The sequence below is a fragment of the Quercus lobata genome, chromosome 3 (genome assembly GCF_001633185.2).
Source record: "Quercus lobata isolate SW786 chromosome 3, ValleyOak3.0 Primary Assembly, whole genome shotgun sequence".
Taxonomy (NCBI): Eukaryota; Viridiplantae; Streptophyta; class Magnoliopsida; order Fagales; family Fagaceae; genus Quercus; species Quercus lobata.
The window spans coordinates 55,848,275-55,864,682 of record NC_044906.1 but is presented as its reverse complement, the minus strand read 5'-3'; the positions used below and the strand labels follow the sequence as shown (position 1 = coordinate 55,864,682).

The window sequence follows — 16,408 nt, the reverse complement described above, 5'->3', positions numbered from 1 at the left end:
AATGAAAAAAATTAGCTACAAAATTAGTTGTAGCCTAAATCTACAACTTTACTCAATAAAATAAACATTATTACATATTTTGAAAATCTAACCGTTGAATTGTATGTTTATACTCTCAATACACATGTCAAATTTTGTATCAATCAGATATTATTTACTATATGATCTACAAACTTATATTTTATGTATAATTTTAAACTTCAAAAACTTGCAATTTAAATAATTTTTTGATGACGTAGCTATTGATTTTTAATTTTCTAAAAAAATTTCAAGTATAAAGGATATAAGAAGAAGATGTAATCTAATGGTGGATTTGTTAAAATTCATTTTCAAATAAAAAGATTTTGAGTAAAGTTATAGTTTAAAACTACAACCTATTTTATAGTTAAACTTTGTCTTAAGAAAAAAACTTAGCCAAGTACACTTGAAAATAAACTAGAGTTTGAGTAAGTTGTATTTTTCTTTTTTTTTAAATGTGGTGTTAAAAAGTTCTACATAAAAGAATAAGTCAACTTACTTTCATTTTGGGATGGGAGAAAATAAAGGGATGTAATGGTTGAAATTATGGAAAGGAATGTTTTAAGAATATTTCATTACCTTTCCTATTTGGAAGTTTAATACTTGAAAGTAATGGAATGGAGTAAGGGATTGGTCATGACTCATTAGGAATTGTTAAGAACATTCCATCCCCCAGGAAATATTCCTCCCATTTTTTAGAACATTCATTCCTTGATGAAAGGGAGATTTCCCTCTTAAAAAAATATTAATGAAAGGGAGATGAAATACCAATTACATCCCTACTTTGGAAAAGATAAAATAAAATAAAAAATGAATGCAATTAATATATATAAATTTTTATTGATAAATATTTCTTTCCTACCCCATCTTTTATAAACATCAAAACACATTAGAGAAAATACATTAGGTTATATTCCATTCAATTCAATTCTTTTATGAGTTATTCATTTTATTCCTCTCCATTTTTTTAAGAGTGAAATTGGTTTGGGATATTACAAATTTTACTATATAACCTTTATAAATTAATGTGATACACTAATAAGAAAAAATAAAAAGTGATTCTAACATTCATATATAATTATATATGTTGTTGACATCTATCAATCAAATTCATTATTATATTAGTTTGTAAAGATTATGTAGAAAATTTGTAGTATTTTTAGCATTTTCATTCTTTTAAAAACTTACAAACATAAAGGGACTTAAAATTCCAATACCGTCTACATCAAAAACCAAACAGTTCCTTGATGAAAAAGAATGATCATCATGAAGTGGATTCCACAAATTTAAATATTTCATATCTATAATAAAAATAAAACATAATTTTGTGCATTTTTAAATATGAAAAAAAGTTTACCTTCAAATCATTTTGGAGGAAAATTCTTTCAATTCACTACATGGTGATTAATAGAACCATTATTCACTGTCTACTATTTAACACATAACCTATTAATGATTCATATGACTTATTTAAAGAATATGCATAGATAGTTTTATGGATTGCCAAATAATGTGTTGAAAAAGATTTTCCAAACTAATTTAGAGGAAAACGTTGTCATTTAAATTTAAGGTGTTCACGGGGTAAATTGAGTGATCTTAATTTAGTTTGAATGAATAAAAGTTTCATTTTAGGGAAAATGGTAGGAGATAGAATTCCACGACCGACCGCATAGATTTAATGATCCTTAAAAAATTGCTCTATACCAATTTGACGGAATTGAACCTAAATAAAAAATAAAAAAAGTTCCAACTTCAAGAATAAAAATGTGATATATTGTTTCCTAGTAGCAAAGTTAGGGCGAGTTCTGTAATAATAGCCCTAATATTGTTGCATAACCACCCGCCTTCTAGACTAAGATGGTTCTACAAGAATTTACAGCACAAGTGGGTGACAAATTCATGTATACCACACCACATATTTACACCAAAATAGACAGGGATACACCATTGACCAGTTTTGAAGAACAGATTTTTTTTTTTTTAATTTTTTTTATTATTATTATTTTTTCCCTAACAACTGAAAATGAGGCAGATTGTAATTGTCTTATAACTTCTCTGATGATTTTGAGGTGTATCGCCACAAAATCCCTCCAACCAGATTGTTTATCGCATGAGAAGCCATTGGCACAATAAGGCTAGAAGACATAATTGTGGCATAACCATACACAAGCCCAACAAAAGTTGCCCTGAAACATGTCAAACACCAAAATCCTGGTTAATTGGAGCCCACAGTGCCTGAATAGTTTGAAGATTATTCCATAGGACATCAAACAATACAATCCAAACTTCTTCTGATTTATTATTTATTTATTTATTTATTTTTTATTTTTTATTTTTTTATAATTTATAATTTTATTTTTAAAAATAATTCGACAACAATGGGGAGGGAGGATTTGAACACTAGGTCTCCTAATATGAATTCTATTTGCAATACACTAACTATAAAATATAATCCATGGCTGGATGTCCAAAGGCTGTTAAAGCTGTTCACTTATAAGATGATGGATAACTACTCGATGTTTAATTTCTGCCTTAAATGGACCAGTGAAGGCATCACATTTGCTTTGAAAGTTAGAGCTATCAGAGAATGGAAAGTAGAAGATGCAGCAAGAAGGGCATACTAAATATTAGTAGGGACTAAATGAAGAGGATATATGCCTATTCTTAATTTAAATAAGGTAAAGTAGAGAGTCAATGCAATTGATTCATAAATTAATTTGGAGAAAACGAAATCTTTATCAAGTCAAGAAGATGAATACCAGATAGCAAAGGAATACTTTCGGCCACTGCCGACGTGTAGAACACCAAAAATAGCGGCAACCAAAAAGACACTCTTCCAATTGAATCCAAAAAGTGGTAGCAATGCACCACGGAAAAGCAATTCCTAGTCAACCATGAACCAGCATATGTAACAATGCACTCTTAATAGAACTATAATTCAAAACAAAAACACACACACACACAAATGATAAAAACATTTTTCTTTGCTTATTACCTCACTAATACCAGGCAGGAATGCAACAATTATGTAATCCAAAATCTGAAGTGAAGCAAGGACCTGCATCAAATATAGGATGTTGTTGGAATTCGTCAAAGCAGCTAAGGATTGGTACAATATCAACTCAACTGGAGCAGTGACTTCTTTTTCTTTTTTTGGGGGAGATAAGGGATTTGTTGGGGGGGGGAGGGGGGGGGGGTACTTTTCTCAACCATCCAATATATAATTCTAGCTATGCTGACAGTTGTAGAGATGTTAATTCATTACAAAAATTAAATGATATGTACGAGTCCCTCTAGAGACAGTTAGGAAAATCAGTACAGCTACCTGCTGATTGGCTGCTTCACTAGACTCAGCAAAATCTGGCCATGTCTTCAGTACTAGATATCGGCTTGATGATATCAATACAACTATTCCTGTAATCAACTCAAGATGCCACATCTCAAAACCAACTGTACATGGGGAAAACATGACACTCTTTTAAGTAATGAAATGCCCAATTCCAGTCTACAACATAAGAGGCAAAAAGGTTGTATAAAAATAAAATATAGAATATTGGAAAGATGATTCCATATTAGAATGACATTCTCCACATTATATAATTATCAGGAAAATTATTTTAATACAGCATCAGCATATTCTATATTTCAATAGATTTCTAATCCTTTTTGCAGATTTGAAAAATGAGCAAATTTTGATTATTCTAGTAACATCTTTTTTGAAAATCAAAACCCAAAATTATATTTCATATCCATGAGAAAGTACAATTGAGCTTTCAAAATCTAGAAAAACAAAACCAATAATTTGATTTGCATTTGGTGTCTGCTATTCCATTGCCATTGGCTGATGGGCTGCTTCCCAGAAATGTTAATCATGTTTTAGCCTTTTAGGACAACTATTCATTTTAGATGATTTTCACTATCCTGTCTGCTCAGTTTTCCAAAAAGTTATTTTCAAAGAAAATGTCTCTTTTGCATTCTGCAGAAAGAAGCAGGATGTTGAATCTGAAAAGGGAGAACAATAAAAAAAGTCAATGAAAATTTTGCAATAAGAAGTGAACACAAAATTTATACATGATACTTCTGCGGAGCAGTCAAGGATTGGCAACCCTTCCACTGATGCAACATGGGATACCTGCAAATAGCAATTAGAGAACAAAATTAAGATCCAGATGATTGACCAAACATAATGTTGCCCATGAAATTTTTTAATTTTTATTATAGTGAAATTGAGAATTCTCCTTTACTCCAAAGTGACATGTCCTGACTAAAATCAAGAACATTAAGTAACAAAGTTTTATGACTGGCGTTTGGCGTGAACATAAAATATTGATATTAAATAGAAAAAAAGTCCTGTGGCACTGATTGCTAGTTAACAATATGACAGAACATTACTCGCACATTATAAGTGGATACAAGGATGCATTGTTTGTCACAAACAAGAGGATAAAGAAAGGGGGAACTGGGTGTAGCGCATTTACATCATCATAAAATAAAATATTCCTAATTCAAACTTCTGAAATTGTCTCACAATTTTGATTGCACTCTTAAGTAGTGATTCAATCTAAAGAGAAAAAAGGAAGAATCCACAAGGTAAAAAAGGAGGAAGCGAACACGTTTAATTCAAATAACACAACGAGAAACCAAAACGGAGCAGAAATGACATGAGTATGACTAGGTGGCTTCTTACAATCCCAGAAATATCACTCTTAGGCAAAAATAGAGTAGAATGCCAAGGTAGTGATGCATGAGAGTAAGCATACCTGACGAAGTATTATACCCAAAGCCGCTATTAATCCAGAAGTGATGGTACATGCCTGAAGCACAGTACTCCTGGAAGGCTTTATTTTAGAATTCTGATCAACTGAATTTTCAAAAGAGGAAGCTGAGTTTTCATCTTGAACATAATCATCTTTTGTGGGAGGAATATCTGCTACAATTTCAGGTGGTTGTCTATTTCTTCTCAATTTCTTCACTGAATTCCGGCTTGCAAAAGCCCTTGTATCAAATCTAAAACCCTGCAAGAAGAATTATATTAGTGTGAGATGATAGAAAAACAAAAGTTCTGCAATTTTTCTCAGATTTAACATCAAATTGCTAAAAAGAAGAGAATATTACACTGTGCAATGTAGAAAGTACAACCTGTTCCGCATCATAGAGGTGAATAAACTTCCCGCCTAATCACATGTAATCACATTTGGACAGTCATACAAAAATTAAGCATTTAACAAATAACAAGTACATTGTCAATGGAAAATGATATACTGCAAGACTAAAAATAGAGCTTCTCAGCTAGGAATATGTCAATGCTGTTAGATGGGGCAGCTTGCTATTAAGATTGTAATGTTAGTGTAGAATTTCAGAATAGAATAGCATCTTGAGGTTGCATTGTTATTGTACTTCATAATATAAAGCAACCAAGAAAAAAAAAACAGATGAAATTATGAAATATTCCATTATTTGTAGTACAAAGCCTAAACGAGGACTAGTTCTTGTCCCTTCCTCATTTGATTCGATCCCTCTGTGCTATTATAAAGTAATTTCTTCCTAATACACAGTCAAGACTTAAGACCCAAGTCTCATAAATCCCCTCCCATATTTGCAAGCCTACATAATAACATCCCAGGTCCATATATAGGACCAACAAAATATCACTATCATTGTGCTGCAACCACAACATTTGGGAAATTAAACACCAACACTAAATAAGGCTTTATAAGGAGCAATGTCTGACCCAACTCTTATATGCATGAACCAAAACGAATGATCAACGCACAACCCCCTATCTGCCTTAATGGAAATGTTTAAGAATAACATACAAATAACTGTTCTTTATATATAAATATATGTGTGTTTGTGAAATATAAACTTAGCAAAACATAAAGAGAGAGAGAAATAAATTAAAGGGGGTTTGAAAAAACTAACCCATGAAGGCAGATGCTCTGTAAGGAAAGAGGGTTGTAGAGAAATTGTTTGTTCTGGTCCACCAACAGTTTATAGTGAGCAAACCCATATATATATAAAAAGATAGCAGCTTCAAAATCCAAATGGGTGCACTTCACTTTGGATGTCTGTTAAATTCCAACTACTACTTCAATTATAAAGAGAAAAGAAATGGGTAAAGAAAGTAAGCTCTATATTTTTTTGGTAAAGTAACTGGAATTCAGAGAAAACCAAACCTTATTTGAGTTTTGCTGGGAAAAGCAGAAGAAAGATGTTCAAATTCTCTGAGGCTGAGAAAGTAAGAACTGAGAACATTGAACAACTGAGAGTTCAACTCCCAACCGTTTGTTTACTCTCTGTCTAAATTTTCAGCTATCGCCACGTGGCCATTTGGGGGATAGTTTTGGAAATTCAGAATATTCAAGGACCAAACGAGGAGAAAGCTTCTCTCAATCTCAATCCTCTATTTTTTTAATTAAATGGTTATTTTTGAATAATCCTCGTCCACTCCATACGTTTCAAGGGAAAAAAGAAAAAAAGAAAAAAAGAAAAAAAAGTAGATATGACTAATACGTATTAAATCCAATTTTATTTATTAAAAAAAAACCCTTAAGAAGAAATTAACTCCTGTAATATAAATAGATATTTAATTTTGTAGTTTTTTTTTTTTTTTTTTTTTGGTTTACAATTCTTGAATTAATAACGTAGTACAAGTTAATATTTGTATTCAGAATTTAGTCCAGATAGGCAAAATTGAGATTCAAATATCTCTCGGTGCTTATTGGAATTAAATTGGATAACTATGAGTTTTAATTTGCTCAACAACAAGTTGAAGATAATTAAAATATTTCAGAAATAATTTCCGATTTCAATGAAGATCATTCTCAGTCTCAGCACCAATCCTCAAAGTCCGCATAGTTAACACAGAGATACTAGAAGTCTAGAACAAATGGTGTGTCACCACTTACATTTCATGTTTATCTACCAAACTTGAAACTATAGCTCAATATTCCAACAGGACAAAAGACTTATTAAGTAACTAAAGTGATACATCTCTCTAAAAGCAGAGAGGCATGTATTCCCTGAACCCCTAAAAAAATATGATTTCAGAGAATCAATATGGTGATATGTAAAATATGAACACGTTAACCACCGTGACCATAAAAGAATGGGAAAAAAAAATAGAAATGTTATTTATCTATGATACAACTTGCAGACTAAGAATATTGTTGCGGTATGATCCAGAGAACAGATGATCAAAGAATTCGTCACAAAATCGTTGCCAACAGCCATATATGCAATAAGAGTGAATAGGCAATAAGGCCTAGCCTTGCTTGGGGACGACTCATCAAAAGTCGACCACCGGATACCCTGCATGTACAGATTAAAAAGAAACTTAGTATCAAGTCTGTATATAGAACATAATCCAACTCAGTTATGACTTTATTCGCCAGTTAGTAGATTAGGTTCCAAATTTCAATACAGTAATTGAAACATAAACTAAAGCAGATGATATGGCATGTTACCAGATTCCATCAATTCGATCTGCAATCAACTTTCCTTGTTTTGGAATGAGACCTGACGTGTTCAGAGACTTGAATACATGACCTGGATAAGAGAAAAAAAAATACGTCAATTACCTGAGCTTTCTAAACTGAATATTTGGATGAAGATGAGATAGAATGCAAACCTTTGTCCTCATCACTTCCCTCATTGTTGATCAAACGTTCAGATTCCACATCAACATTGATTGCGAGATGCTCAGCCGAACCCTTTCGCACAGTTCTTGCAACAGTGGCTGGCGGGACAGGAGATTTTGTAGTCTGCCCCAGTGAGCCCTGCATATGGCAAGAAATGCTTTATACACGCATCTTCTCTATTATTTGGAGAGGAAAATTTTGAGTCACCCAACAGCAAGCCTACCCAAATTGTGTTACATATCATTACTCCTTTGCCTAAACTACATCTTTCTTTTTTCAATATCCAACTTAAGTTTTGAAATTCATTAGGGAAGAGAGAACAAGAAAAAGGATTGAAGAAAGCTTTAACTTTTCCAATGGAAAGTTTTGACAATTAGGTTGGTCACATAGATCACCAAAAAACGACACTCTGTAGGCAGTACAGATATATGTATAGAATATATTAATTAATCTAATTTGTCTAACTGGAACATCTGCAAGACCTGAACCTAAGGTCATTTGAGATCCAAAAACCAACACAGTTTGCTTAATATTTATCCGTGAAAACTTTTTTCAGAGAAACAAAAATATCATGCATGAAGAAAATTATATTAAAAAATCATGTAATTCAATAATTACCGCATCTTCAATTTCAGATATCTCAGACCCTGTAGGCAATGAGGGAGCTTCAAAGATGCTCCTTTCCTGAACAATCTCTGTCTGAGCACTCCTATCTTGAAGTGAGTCTTCAAGAACTTTAACTTTGATTGACAATTCATCCACAACCTTTTGGCTTGCAAGCAACTTTGTGCCAAGCTCCTGAGCTTTTGATTTTGAATTTTCCAATTCCAAAGGCATGGTCACAACCTGCTTTTCTAATACTGACAGAAGTCCCTTGACACCAGCAGATTTTTGGTCAAACAATTCACCTCCTAAAATACCTAAAATTTTCTCCAAACCAAAAGTGAGCTCAGACAGTTCATCCTTCACTTTTTCGGAATCTTGTCTGTCCCTGACAAGTTTCTCAACTTCCTCCTTCAGATGCTCAATTTCCAGAATCTGTGTTGTAATTGTTGATTGCAGCTCTTCTTTGTCATGAGACAATAACCTCACTTGCTGCTGCAACTCAGTAACAGTATCAATAATGTAAAAGAGCTTCTTTACATGAGCAGAATTATGGGGCACCAGGTCTCCAACTTCTGACTCTGCCATAGGGATTTCAATCCCTCCAACTTTGTCAAGGAGTGTTTTCACTTGGGATGCTGACAGAAGGGAGTCTTCTGCCTCTGAAACAACAAATATGAACAAAGAAGTCAGAAGAAAAATGACAAAATAATAACCAAAATAGATTTGTGCAGCAAGATCCCATCAAAGATGTTTACCTTTTTCTTTCATTAACAAAGTATTGGACAGCGAGGAAATTTCTGCCTCTCTTTCCTTTAACTTGTCCTCTTTGGAATGAGAATCATTTAGTTTAAGCCTCAGCTCACTGCATGAAGTTTGCAATTCTTCTACCTCACTCTCTAGCTTGGAAACTCTATCTTGGTTTAGATCCCTTTCTTCAATAGCATTTTCAAGACTTATTCTACTTTGTTTCAATTTATTTTGCAATTCTTCAACTGTAGCGGCTGCCACATTACTTGTGCTATCAAACTGTTTAACCAGAGATTGAAATTTTCTAGTTGCCAATAACAACTTATTTGCAGCATCAACATGTTTGTTGCCATCAAGCCTTTGTTGCTGCTCAACTGTGGCATCTCCATCAGTCTCTCTCACTTCTAAAGACAAAGTATGGTTCAACTTCTCAAGCTCAGGAACAGAGATAAGTTCCAATAGATTGTTCTTCACTTCAATCTGCAGTTCTCTTGTAGCATCAGTACAAGCAGACAACAAAGTCGCAACATCATTTTCTAACATGGCTATAGTGGTCTCCTGTTCCTGTTGAATCATTTCCAGATTCTTTGATTTTTGTTTCAAAGATTCAATATGCTCAAGTACAAATACTACACCATCCTGTGTTTCCTGTAATTTTCTCAACAAACCTGCGATACACTCATCTATAAAAGATGAAAAACCTTTGACTTTATCATAAATAATTTTGTTTCTCGACTGGAACCCTTCCACAGTCTTTCTAAAATGTGAAGAAATATTGTCACCATCTGCAGCACTCACCCAGCTGTTATCAATTTCAACATCAACAATATTGTTGAGGTTATCTGAGAAAGAGTTCATAACATTTGAATCATCCTGGAATAAATAAAACAAGCCAATTAGAGAAAAGATGGAAAAGATTAGATAGGAGAAAGAGAAAAGCTTTAGATTCATTCTGCATTGTTCAATAGAAAAAGAGAGCATGTTAGCAAGAGAGATCCACAACCACTAATAAAGAACCAAAAAATTGGCAACTGTCATCTGTTTTTTAAAGCAAACAAGTGATCCACTTGAGCATACATATTCCAAACCAGTGGTATATTCTTTTTCATTGACAATTCTAATTATAATTGAAAATGCCTTGTCAATGCTAACAATTCTGATTTAAAGACCCAGACAGATTGGCTAAATGAAGTTGATGCACTCATAACGATTATATAGGTGAAGGTAATTACTAGTCACAGAATCAAGTACAAAAAGGCAAAATCTAAATACACACATATGGAGATCTACCAAAATAACATGCACAGAACACCCCCCCCCCCCCCCCCCCAAAAAAAAAAAATCACTCAACAAGAAAAATTTTGATGTATACACACACATGCTCATATAAGGTTACCTCCATGACATGGTGACTTTGCAGCTTTTCTAAATCCACTTCTACGAAATGGGTCTTTATGTTTTTAAGAATGAGATCCATTTTTCTCAAGCTCTCGAATTTCTTCTCAAAGCATTCTTTTACCCTTGATAACAGAGTCTCATCTTTCATAATCACATGAAGATCGTTAAGGTGTCCAGCAAGCTCTATAGATTTGCTTTCAAAACTGCCACTGGTTCCAGCCAACTCTTCCATGCATGCATTTAACTTGGAATTAAGTGACAAAAGTTCCTCTTCTGCATTTTTCTTTTCACCTTGAAGTACAGAAATATCATCTTCTGCCCTCAACAGCGCATCTTCCAGCGATTTTATTGTTGCATATGAATCTGCCAGCTTGTTAGCTTGGGACCCCGCTTCCTCTTGCAGCTTCTTTAGCTTATTCTCCAAATTAGTTCTACCAACTTGTGCATCATTATTTTGCTCAGTCAGCAAAGCAACATTAGTCTCTACCTGAGACAGTGAATCTTCAAGTGACTTTATAGTTTTGAAGGCCTCCGTTAATTTGCTGGTCTGAATAGCAACCTCTTCTTTCACTTTCTCCAGATCCATCTCTGCAGCAGTTTTACTTACTTGAGCCTCTTCTTTCTCTCTGAACAGCACAGATATATTATTTTCTGCCAGTGATAAGGCCTCTTCAAGTGACTTCCTAGTTGCAAAAGCCTCAACAAACTTGCTGGTCTGGGAACAAGCTTCTTCTACTGCTTTCTGTAACTCTTGTTCAATATTTGTCTTCCCAACTTCTAATTCCCTCTTTTCTTCAGCTAGTTGAGTAACATTGTTCTCCGCAACTGACAATGCGTCTTGCAGTGATTTCACAGTTGCTTGGGCTTCTGCTAACTCACTAACCAAGGTATTGGCATCCTCTTTCACCTTACCCAACTCCTGCTCTGCATGCATCTTAGCTTCCAGGCATTCATTAATGTACCCAGAAAGCCAATTCACCTTTCCTACGGGCTCATCAAAAACTGTATCAACAGGAAGAACGATGCCATCAATAGATTCAACCACTTTCTGTAAAATTTTATTGCTCTCCAATAAGAATTGCTCAAGTTGATCACGTTGATCTTTCATCGCAGCAAGATCAGCCTCCAACTTTGGGATGTGCTCTACGTCAGTAGACAATGTTTTAATCTGGTCTCTGCAGTCAACGACTGCAGATTCTTGCTGCTGTAACTCGAGCTTCAACTTCTGAATTTCTGAGTTCTTTTCATCCAGAAGCTTTTTCAAGTTCTCCCGATCTTGAACCAATCCCTTGCCTTTCTTAACTGCCATGGATAACTTCTCCCTCACCAATGCAGACTTCTCTTCCGATCTTTCAAGATCCTTCTGTAGAGAGCTCTTTTCCTCTTTCAGTGCTACAAGTTCTTCAGAAACCAACTTTAACTCATTCGACACTTTTTCCACCAAAGTAGACTTCTCTTCCAATCTTTCAAGATCCTTCTGTAGAGAGCTCTTTTCCTCTTTCAGCGCTACAAGTTCTTCAGATACCAACTTTAACTCATTTGAAAATTTATCCACCAAAGTGGACTTCTCCTCTGATCTTTCAAGATCCTTCCATAAAGAGCTCTTTTCCTCTTTCAGTTCTACAAGTTCTTCAGATACCAACTTTAACTCATTCGACAGTTTTTCCACCAAAGCAGACTTCTCTTCCGATCTTTCAAGATCCTTCTGTACAGAGCTCTTTTCCTCTTTCAGCACTACAAGTTCTTCAGATACCAATTTTAACTCATTCGACAGTTTTTCCACCGAAGTGGACTTCTCTTCTGATCTTTGAAGATCATTCTGAAGTGAGCTCTTTTCCTCTTTCAGTGCTACAAGTTCTTCATATACCAATTTTAACTCATTTGACAGTTTTTTCACCAAAGCAGACTTCTCTTCCGATCTTTCAAGATCATTCTGAAGTGAGCTCTTTTCCTCTTTCAGTGCTACAAGTTCTTCAGATACCAACTTTAACTCATTCGACAGTTTTTCCACCAAAGCAGACTTCTCTTCCAATCTTTCAAGATCCCTTTGTAGAGAGCTATTTTCCTCTTTCAGCGCTACAAGTTCTTCAGATACCAATTTTAACTCATTTGACAGTTTTCCCACCAAAGCAGACTTCTCTTCCAATCTTTCAAGATCCCTTTGTAGAGAGCTATTTTCCTCTTTTAGCACTACAAGTTCTTCAGATACCAATTTTAACTCATTCGACAGTTTTTCCACCAAAGTGGACTTCTCTTCCAATCTTTCAACATCATTTTGTAGAGAGCTCTTTTCCTCTTTCAACGCTTCAAGTTCTTCAGATACCAATTTTAACTCACTCGACAGTTTTTCCACCAAAGCAGACTTCTCTTCCAATCTTTCAAAATCCTTATGTAGAGAGCTCTTTTCCTCTTTCAGCACCACAAGTTCTTCAGATACCAACTTTAACTCATTTGACAATTTATCCATCAAAGTAGACTTCTCTTCTGATCTTTCAAGATCCCTTTGTAAAGAGCTATTTTCCTCTTTCAGCGCTACAAGTTCTTCAGATACCAATTTTAACTCATTCGACAGTTTCCCCACCAAAGCAGACTTCTCTTCCAATCTTTCAAGATCCCTTTGTAGAGAGCTATTTTCCTCTTTTAGCACTACAAGTTCTTCAGATACCAATTTTAACTCATTCGACAGTTTTTCCACCAAAGTGGACTTCTCTTCCAATCTTTCAACATCATTCTGTAGAGAGCTCTTTTCCTCTTTCAACGCTTCAAGTTCTTCAGATACCAATTTTAACTCACTCGACAGTTTTTCCACCAAAGCAGACTTCTCTTCCAATCTTTCAAAATCCTTATGTAGAGAGCTCTTTTCCTCTTTCAGCACCACAAGTTCTTCAGATACCAACTTTAACTCATTTGACAATTTATCCATCAAAGTAGACTTCTCTTCTGATCTTTCAAGATCCTTCCATAGAGAGCTCTTTTCCTCTTTCAGTGCTACAAGTTCTTCAGAAACCAACTTTAACTCATTCAACAGTTTTTCCTCTGATCTCACCATCATCTCTTCTTCGAGTAATTTCTCACACAGCATCAATTCGTGATCCCTTACATACAAGAGACTTTGTACTCTTTCAAACAATTCTGCATTAGCATAGGAAGAATCCAAAATGGCACTGCTCTGTTCTTTTATCTTCTCAAAACATCTGTGAACAAGACTGGAATTGTCAGAGAAAGTCTGATAGACCCCTTCTTCCTTTTCCATTTTAGTTCCAGAAACCTCAATCAACATTTTCACTATCTGATCCCTCTCCACTGAAACTTGATGCTCTTTTTCAACAATCTCTTTGTATTTTCCCATCAGGTTGGCAAACTCTGTTTGAAAATAATCCTTTTCCTGTAGTTCTGCTGAAAGAGAAGCACTTAAGTGGTCCTTCTCCAATGTAACTTGACATTCTTTTACAACAATCTCTTCATATTTGCTCATCAGCTCAGCCAACTCTGTTTGAAGATAATCCTTTTCTTGTAACGCTGTTGAAAGTGAAGCACTTAAGTGATCCTTCTCCAATGTAACTTGATGTTCTTTTTCAACAATCTCTTCATATTTCCTCATCAGATCAGCCAACTCTGTTTCAAAATAATCCTTTTCCTGTAATGCAGTTGAAAGTGAAGCACTTAAGCGGTCAATCTCATTATGGCCAGCTTCCCTTGTTTTAGCAATTTCATCCTGCAAACTATTTACATCATCTTTAGCCCGGTAAAATGACTCCCTCAGCCAACCCACTCGAGCTTCCAAGTCAGATGATGAAACTGTCTCCGGTAGATCAAATGAGGAAAAAGCATCTTTCAATTTTTGAGACTCCAGTGAAAAACCCTTTAGTACATTTCTCTCATCCACAAGCCATCTAAATCTCTCTCTAATATCCATCGAAAGAAGTTCCTCAGGTACACCAGCCTCAGACATAATTTCATCAATTTTTTCAAGAACAGAAGTCCTTTCCGACAGTGTTTCCTGCAGAGATGCAATCAAATTTTCACTTTTGACCAATTCCTCCTTGCTTAGTTCAGCAGACTCCAATGCACTAGACTTCTCTTGCAATTCAATCAAACAGTTCTCAAGCTCACTTGTTTTATCAGCTAGAGAATGCTTCAATGAGTCTCTCTGTTGCACCAATGCCTTTCCCTTTGTCACAGCCATGGTAAGCTTCTCTTTGGTATTAGCACACCTAAGCTTCTCCTGCTCAACTTCTATTTTTGTGTTTGCAAGTTCTGCATTCACTTTCTCAACCATTTCTTTATGCCCGTCAAGTTGTTCCACTAATTTCCTATTTTCATCCTCTAGATGTCTAACTTTATCAGTCAAATCCTCCTCCTTTCTTTTCAGCTCAAGTAACTCATCACGTGCAGCAACACAAATTGTCCCATGACCCTCTTGCACCCTGATATCAACCCCAGTCTCATTCAAACATTGCCTAAGTTGATCAATTTCAGAAAGAATCTGATTGTACTTCTCAATCAACAAAGAGTTGCCTTTCTCAACCTGAATTATTTTCCCACTAATAGAATCCTCCAATGATTCTTCTTGATAACCTACCGATGCTAGAGAAGCTAACATCCTGTTTGCCACATCCTCTACATGCCGATCCTTTTCCAACGATACTTCCAAAGAATTCTGAACCGAACTCATATAAGACGCCGCAGCATCATTCGACACTGATAACTCAGAAACCCGTGCATTGAGATCTCCAATCTCTTGTTCATTCATAAGAACAACACCATGAATTTCTCTCATTGTCGCCTCAGCCTGCAATCGTTCCTCTGAAGCTAATTTCACAAACAGCGAGCATTCCTTTATCATTTCAAGCAAAGGGCTATTATCATTTTCCCCACTCTCATTCTCACCAAGCAACGGCTGCTGATGATTAATCAGAGCCTTAAGCCCGTGACGAAGCTCAGCAACTTCCCTAGCAAACGCCTCTCTTTCGTCCTGCACACCAAAAGTCACAAATCAATACCAAAAGAGAAGTGCTCATCAGTAACAGCCAGTTAAAACCCGTCACTTAGAATCTATTGTGAAAACGTTACGGACATATAGCATTTCTGATACCAAATTGATAATCACAAAGAGTAACTAAACAAAACTACCCAACTAAACAACATTTTTCGACCTTGTATTCCCGTGCATTGCTCAGTCGTTGTTGTTCCGGCTGCTCATCCATCACGTAACCATTCAACACCCCATTTTCGATTCCTCGAACCCCATCATCCCCCGATTCTTCCCTCGCTACTGCCACAACTGCTGCTTCCTTCTCAGCACTCGAAACCAACTCTTCTGAGCAGTCAACAAAATCACCCCCCTCTTCCTCCTCCGAAACCCCATTATCATTATCATTATCGTTTTCAGCACGACCCATCACCGACAATAACGCCGGTTCCTGCAATCATTTCTCAAACTCTCACTAAAATGCACAAATTACAACCATTTCCCACATCAAATCAAAATTGCTATACTTTCAATCATAAATTCATTACCTGATTGACTCGGTCATGGTCGTAGTACCCGTTAGCTTCTTCGGGTGCCCGGATTGCACGATCCGGATTCGGGTCAAGAAAGTTGTTGTTCTGAGCTCCAGAAACTTCCAGAACCTGCTCTGAGCTATGATTCTCAGACATTTCAATCGCTCATAATCGAAACCGTTGAACCTCCAGATCCGTGAGATTCGAAAAACGAAACCTGAGAGAGAGATATGAATTCAAAATCTAGAATCTGGAAATGAAAAACGAAAAGAAACCCTAGAAACGGGAAATTATTATTGTATTTGACCTGTGAATGGAAACGGCGTCGTGTTGTTGCGGTGATCGGACGGTTCACGATGAGCTTTAGATTTGTGATTTGAAGACTCTCTAAAGAATTGTAGTTTAGTTGAATCTGGAAATTGTTGCACGGAGTAATTAGCAAAAACCACCCAGTCAAATTGAAATTTCCCACCCACTTTTAATGTTTACCGGAA

At 35.5% G+C, this 16,408-nt stretch overlaps 2 protein-coding genes across 4 annotated transcripts; both read right to left on the bottom strand.

Moving 5' to 3' along the window:
• Positions 1-1,769: 1,769 nt before the first annotated feature.
• LOC115979251 lies at positions 1,770-6,306 on the bottom strand. 3 transcript variants are annotated; one of them, XM_031101237.1, is made up of 9 exons: positions 6,195-6,306; positions 5,941-5,993; positions 5,134-5,192; positions 4,779-5,033; positions 4,090-4,150; positions 3,344-3,468; positions 3,014-3,076; positions 2,778-2,902; positions 1,770-2,204 (listed from the first exon to the last, which is right to left on the bottom strand). In XM_031101237.1, exons 2-9 carry the CDS (start codon positions 5,942-5,944, stop codon positions 2,063-2,065), a joined length of 834 nt encoding a protein of 277 aa, XP_030957097.1. In that variant the 5' UTR covers positions 5,945-5,993; positions 6,195-6,306; the 3' UTR covers positions 1,770-2,062. The 3 variants fall into 3 exon arrangements, with proteins under 3 accessions (XP_030957097.1, XP_030957094.1, XP_030957095.1); XM_031101234.1 differs by having other exon boundaries at positions 5,941-6,086; positions 6,195-6,304; XM_031101235.1 differs by having other exon boundaries at positions 5,941-6,103; positions 6,195-6,301.
• Positions 6,307-6,848: 542 nt separating this feature from the next.
• On the bottom strand, positions 6,849-16,392 carry LOC115982353 (golgin subfamily B member 1). Its single transcript, XM_031104928.1, has 9 exons — positions 16,222-16,392; positions 15,930-16,131; positions 15,566-15,832; positions 10,408-15,384; positions 9,020-9,884; positions 8,277-8,923; positions 7,649-7,796; positions 7,485-7,566; positions 6,849-7,329 (listed from the first exon to the last, which is right to left on the bottom strand). Exons 2-9 carry the CDS (start codon positions 16,068-16,070, stop codon positions 7,227-7,229), a joined length of 7,230 nt encoding a protein of 2,409 aa, XP_030960788.1. The 5' UTR covers positions 16,071-16,131; positions 16,222-16,392; the 3' UTR covers positions 6,849-7,226.
• Between the last annotated feature and the right edge of the window lie 16 nt (positions 16,393-16,408).

Coding starts and splice junctions, on each gene's coding strand:
- LOC115979251 (XM_031101234.1), bottom strand. CDS start 6,028: ATGGGTTTGCTCACTATAAACTGTTGGTGGACCAGAACAAACAATTTC. Junction 5,193..5,940: donor CAGAGCATCTGCCTTCATGG/GTTAGTTTTTTC, acceptor ACATGTGATTAG/GCGGGAAGTTTATTCACCTC. Junction 2,903..3,013: donor TCCTGCCTGGTATTAGTGAG/GTAATAAGCAAA, acceptor ATGGTTGACTAG/GAATTGCTTTTCCGTGGTGC.
- LOC115982353 (XM_031104928.1), bottom strand. CDS start 16,070: ATGTCTGAGAATCATAGCTCAGAGCAGGTTCTGGAAGTTTCTGGAGCT. Junction 15,833..15,929: donor ACCATGACCGAGTCAATCAG/GTAATGAATTTA, acceptor AAATGATTGCAG/GAACCGGCGTTATTGTCGGT. Junction 7,797..8,276: donor TATCTGAAATTGAAGATGCG/GTAATTATTGAA, acceptor TGCCATATGCAG/GGCTCACTGGGGCAGACTAC.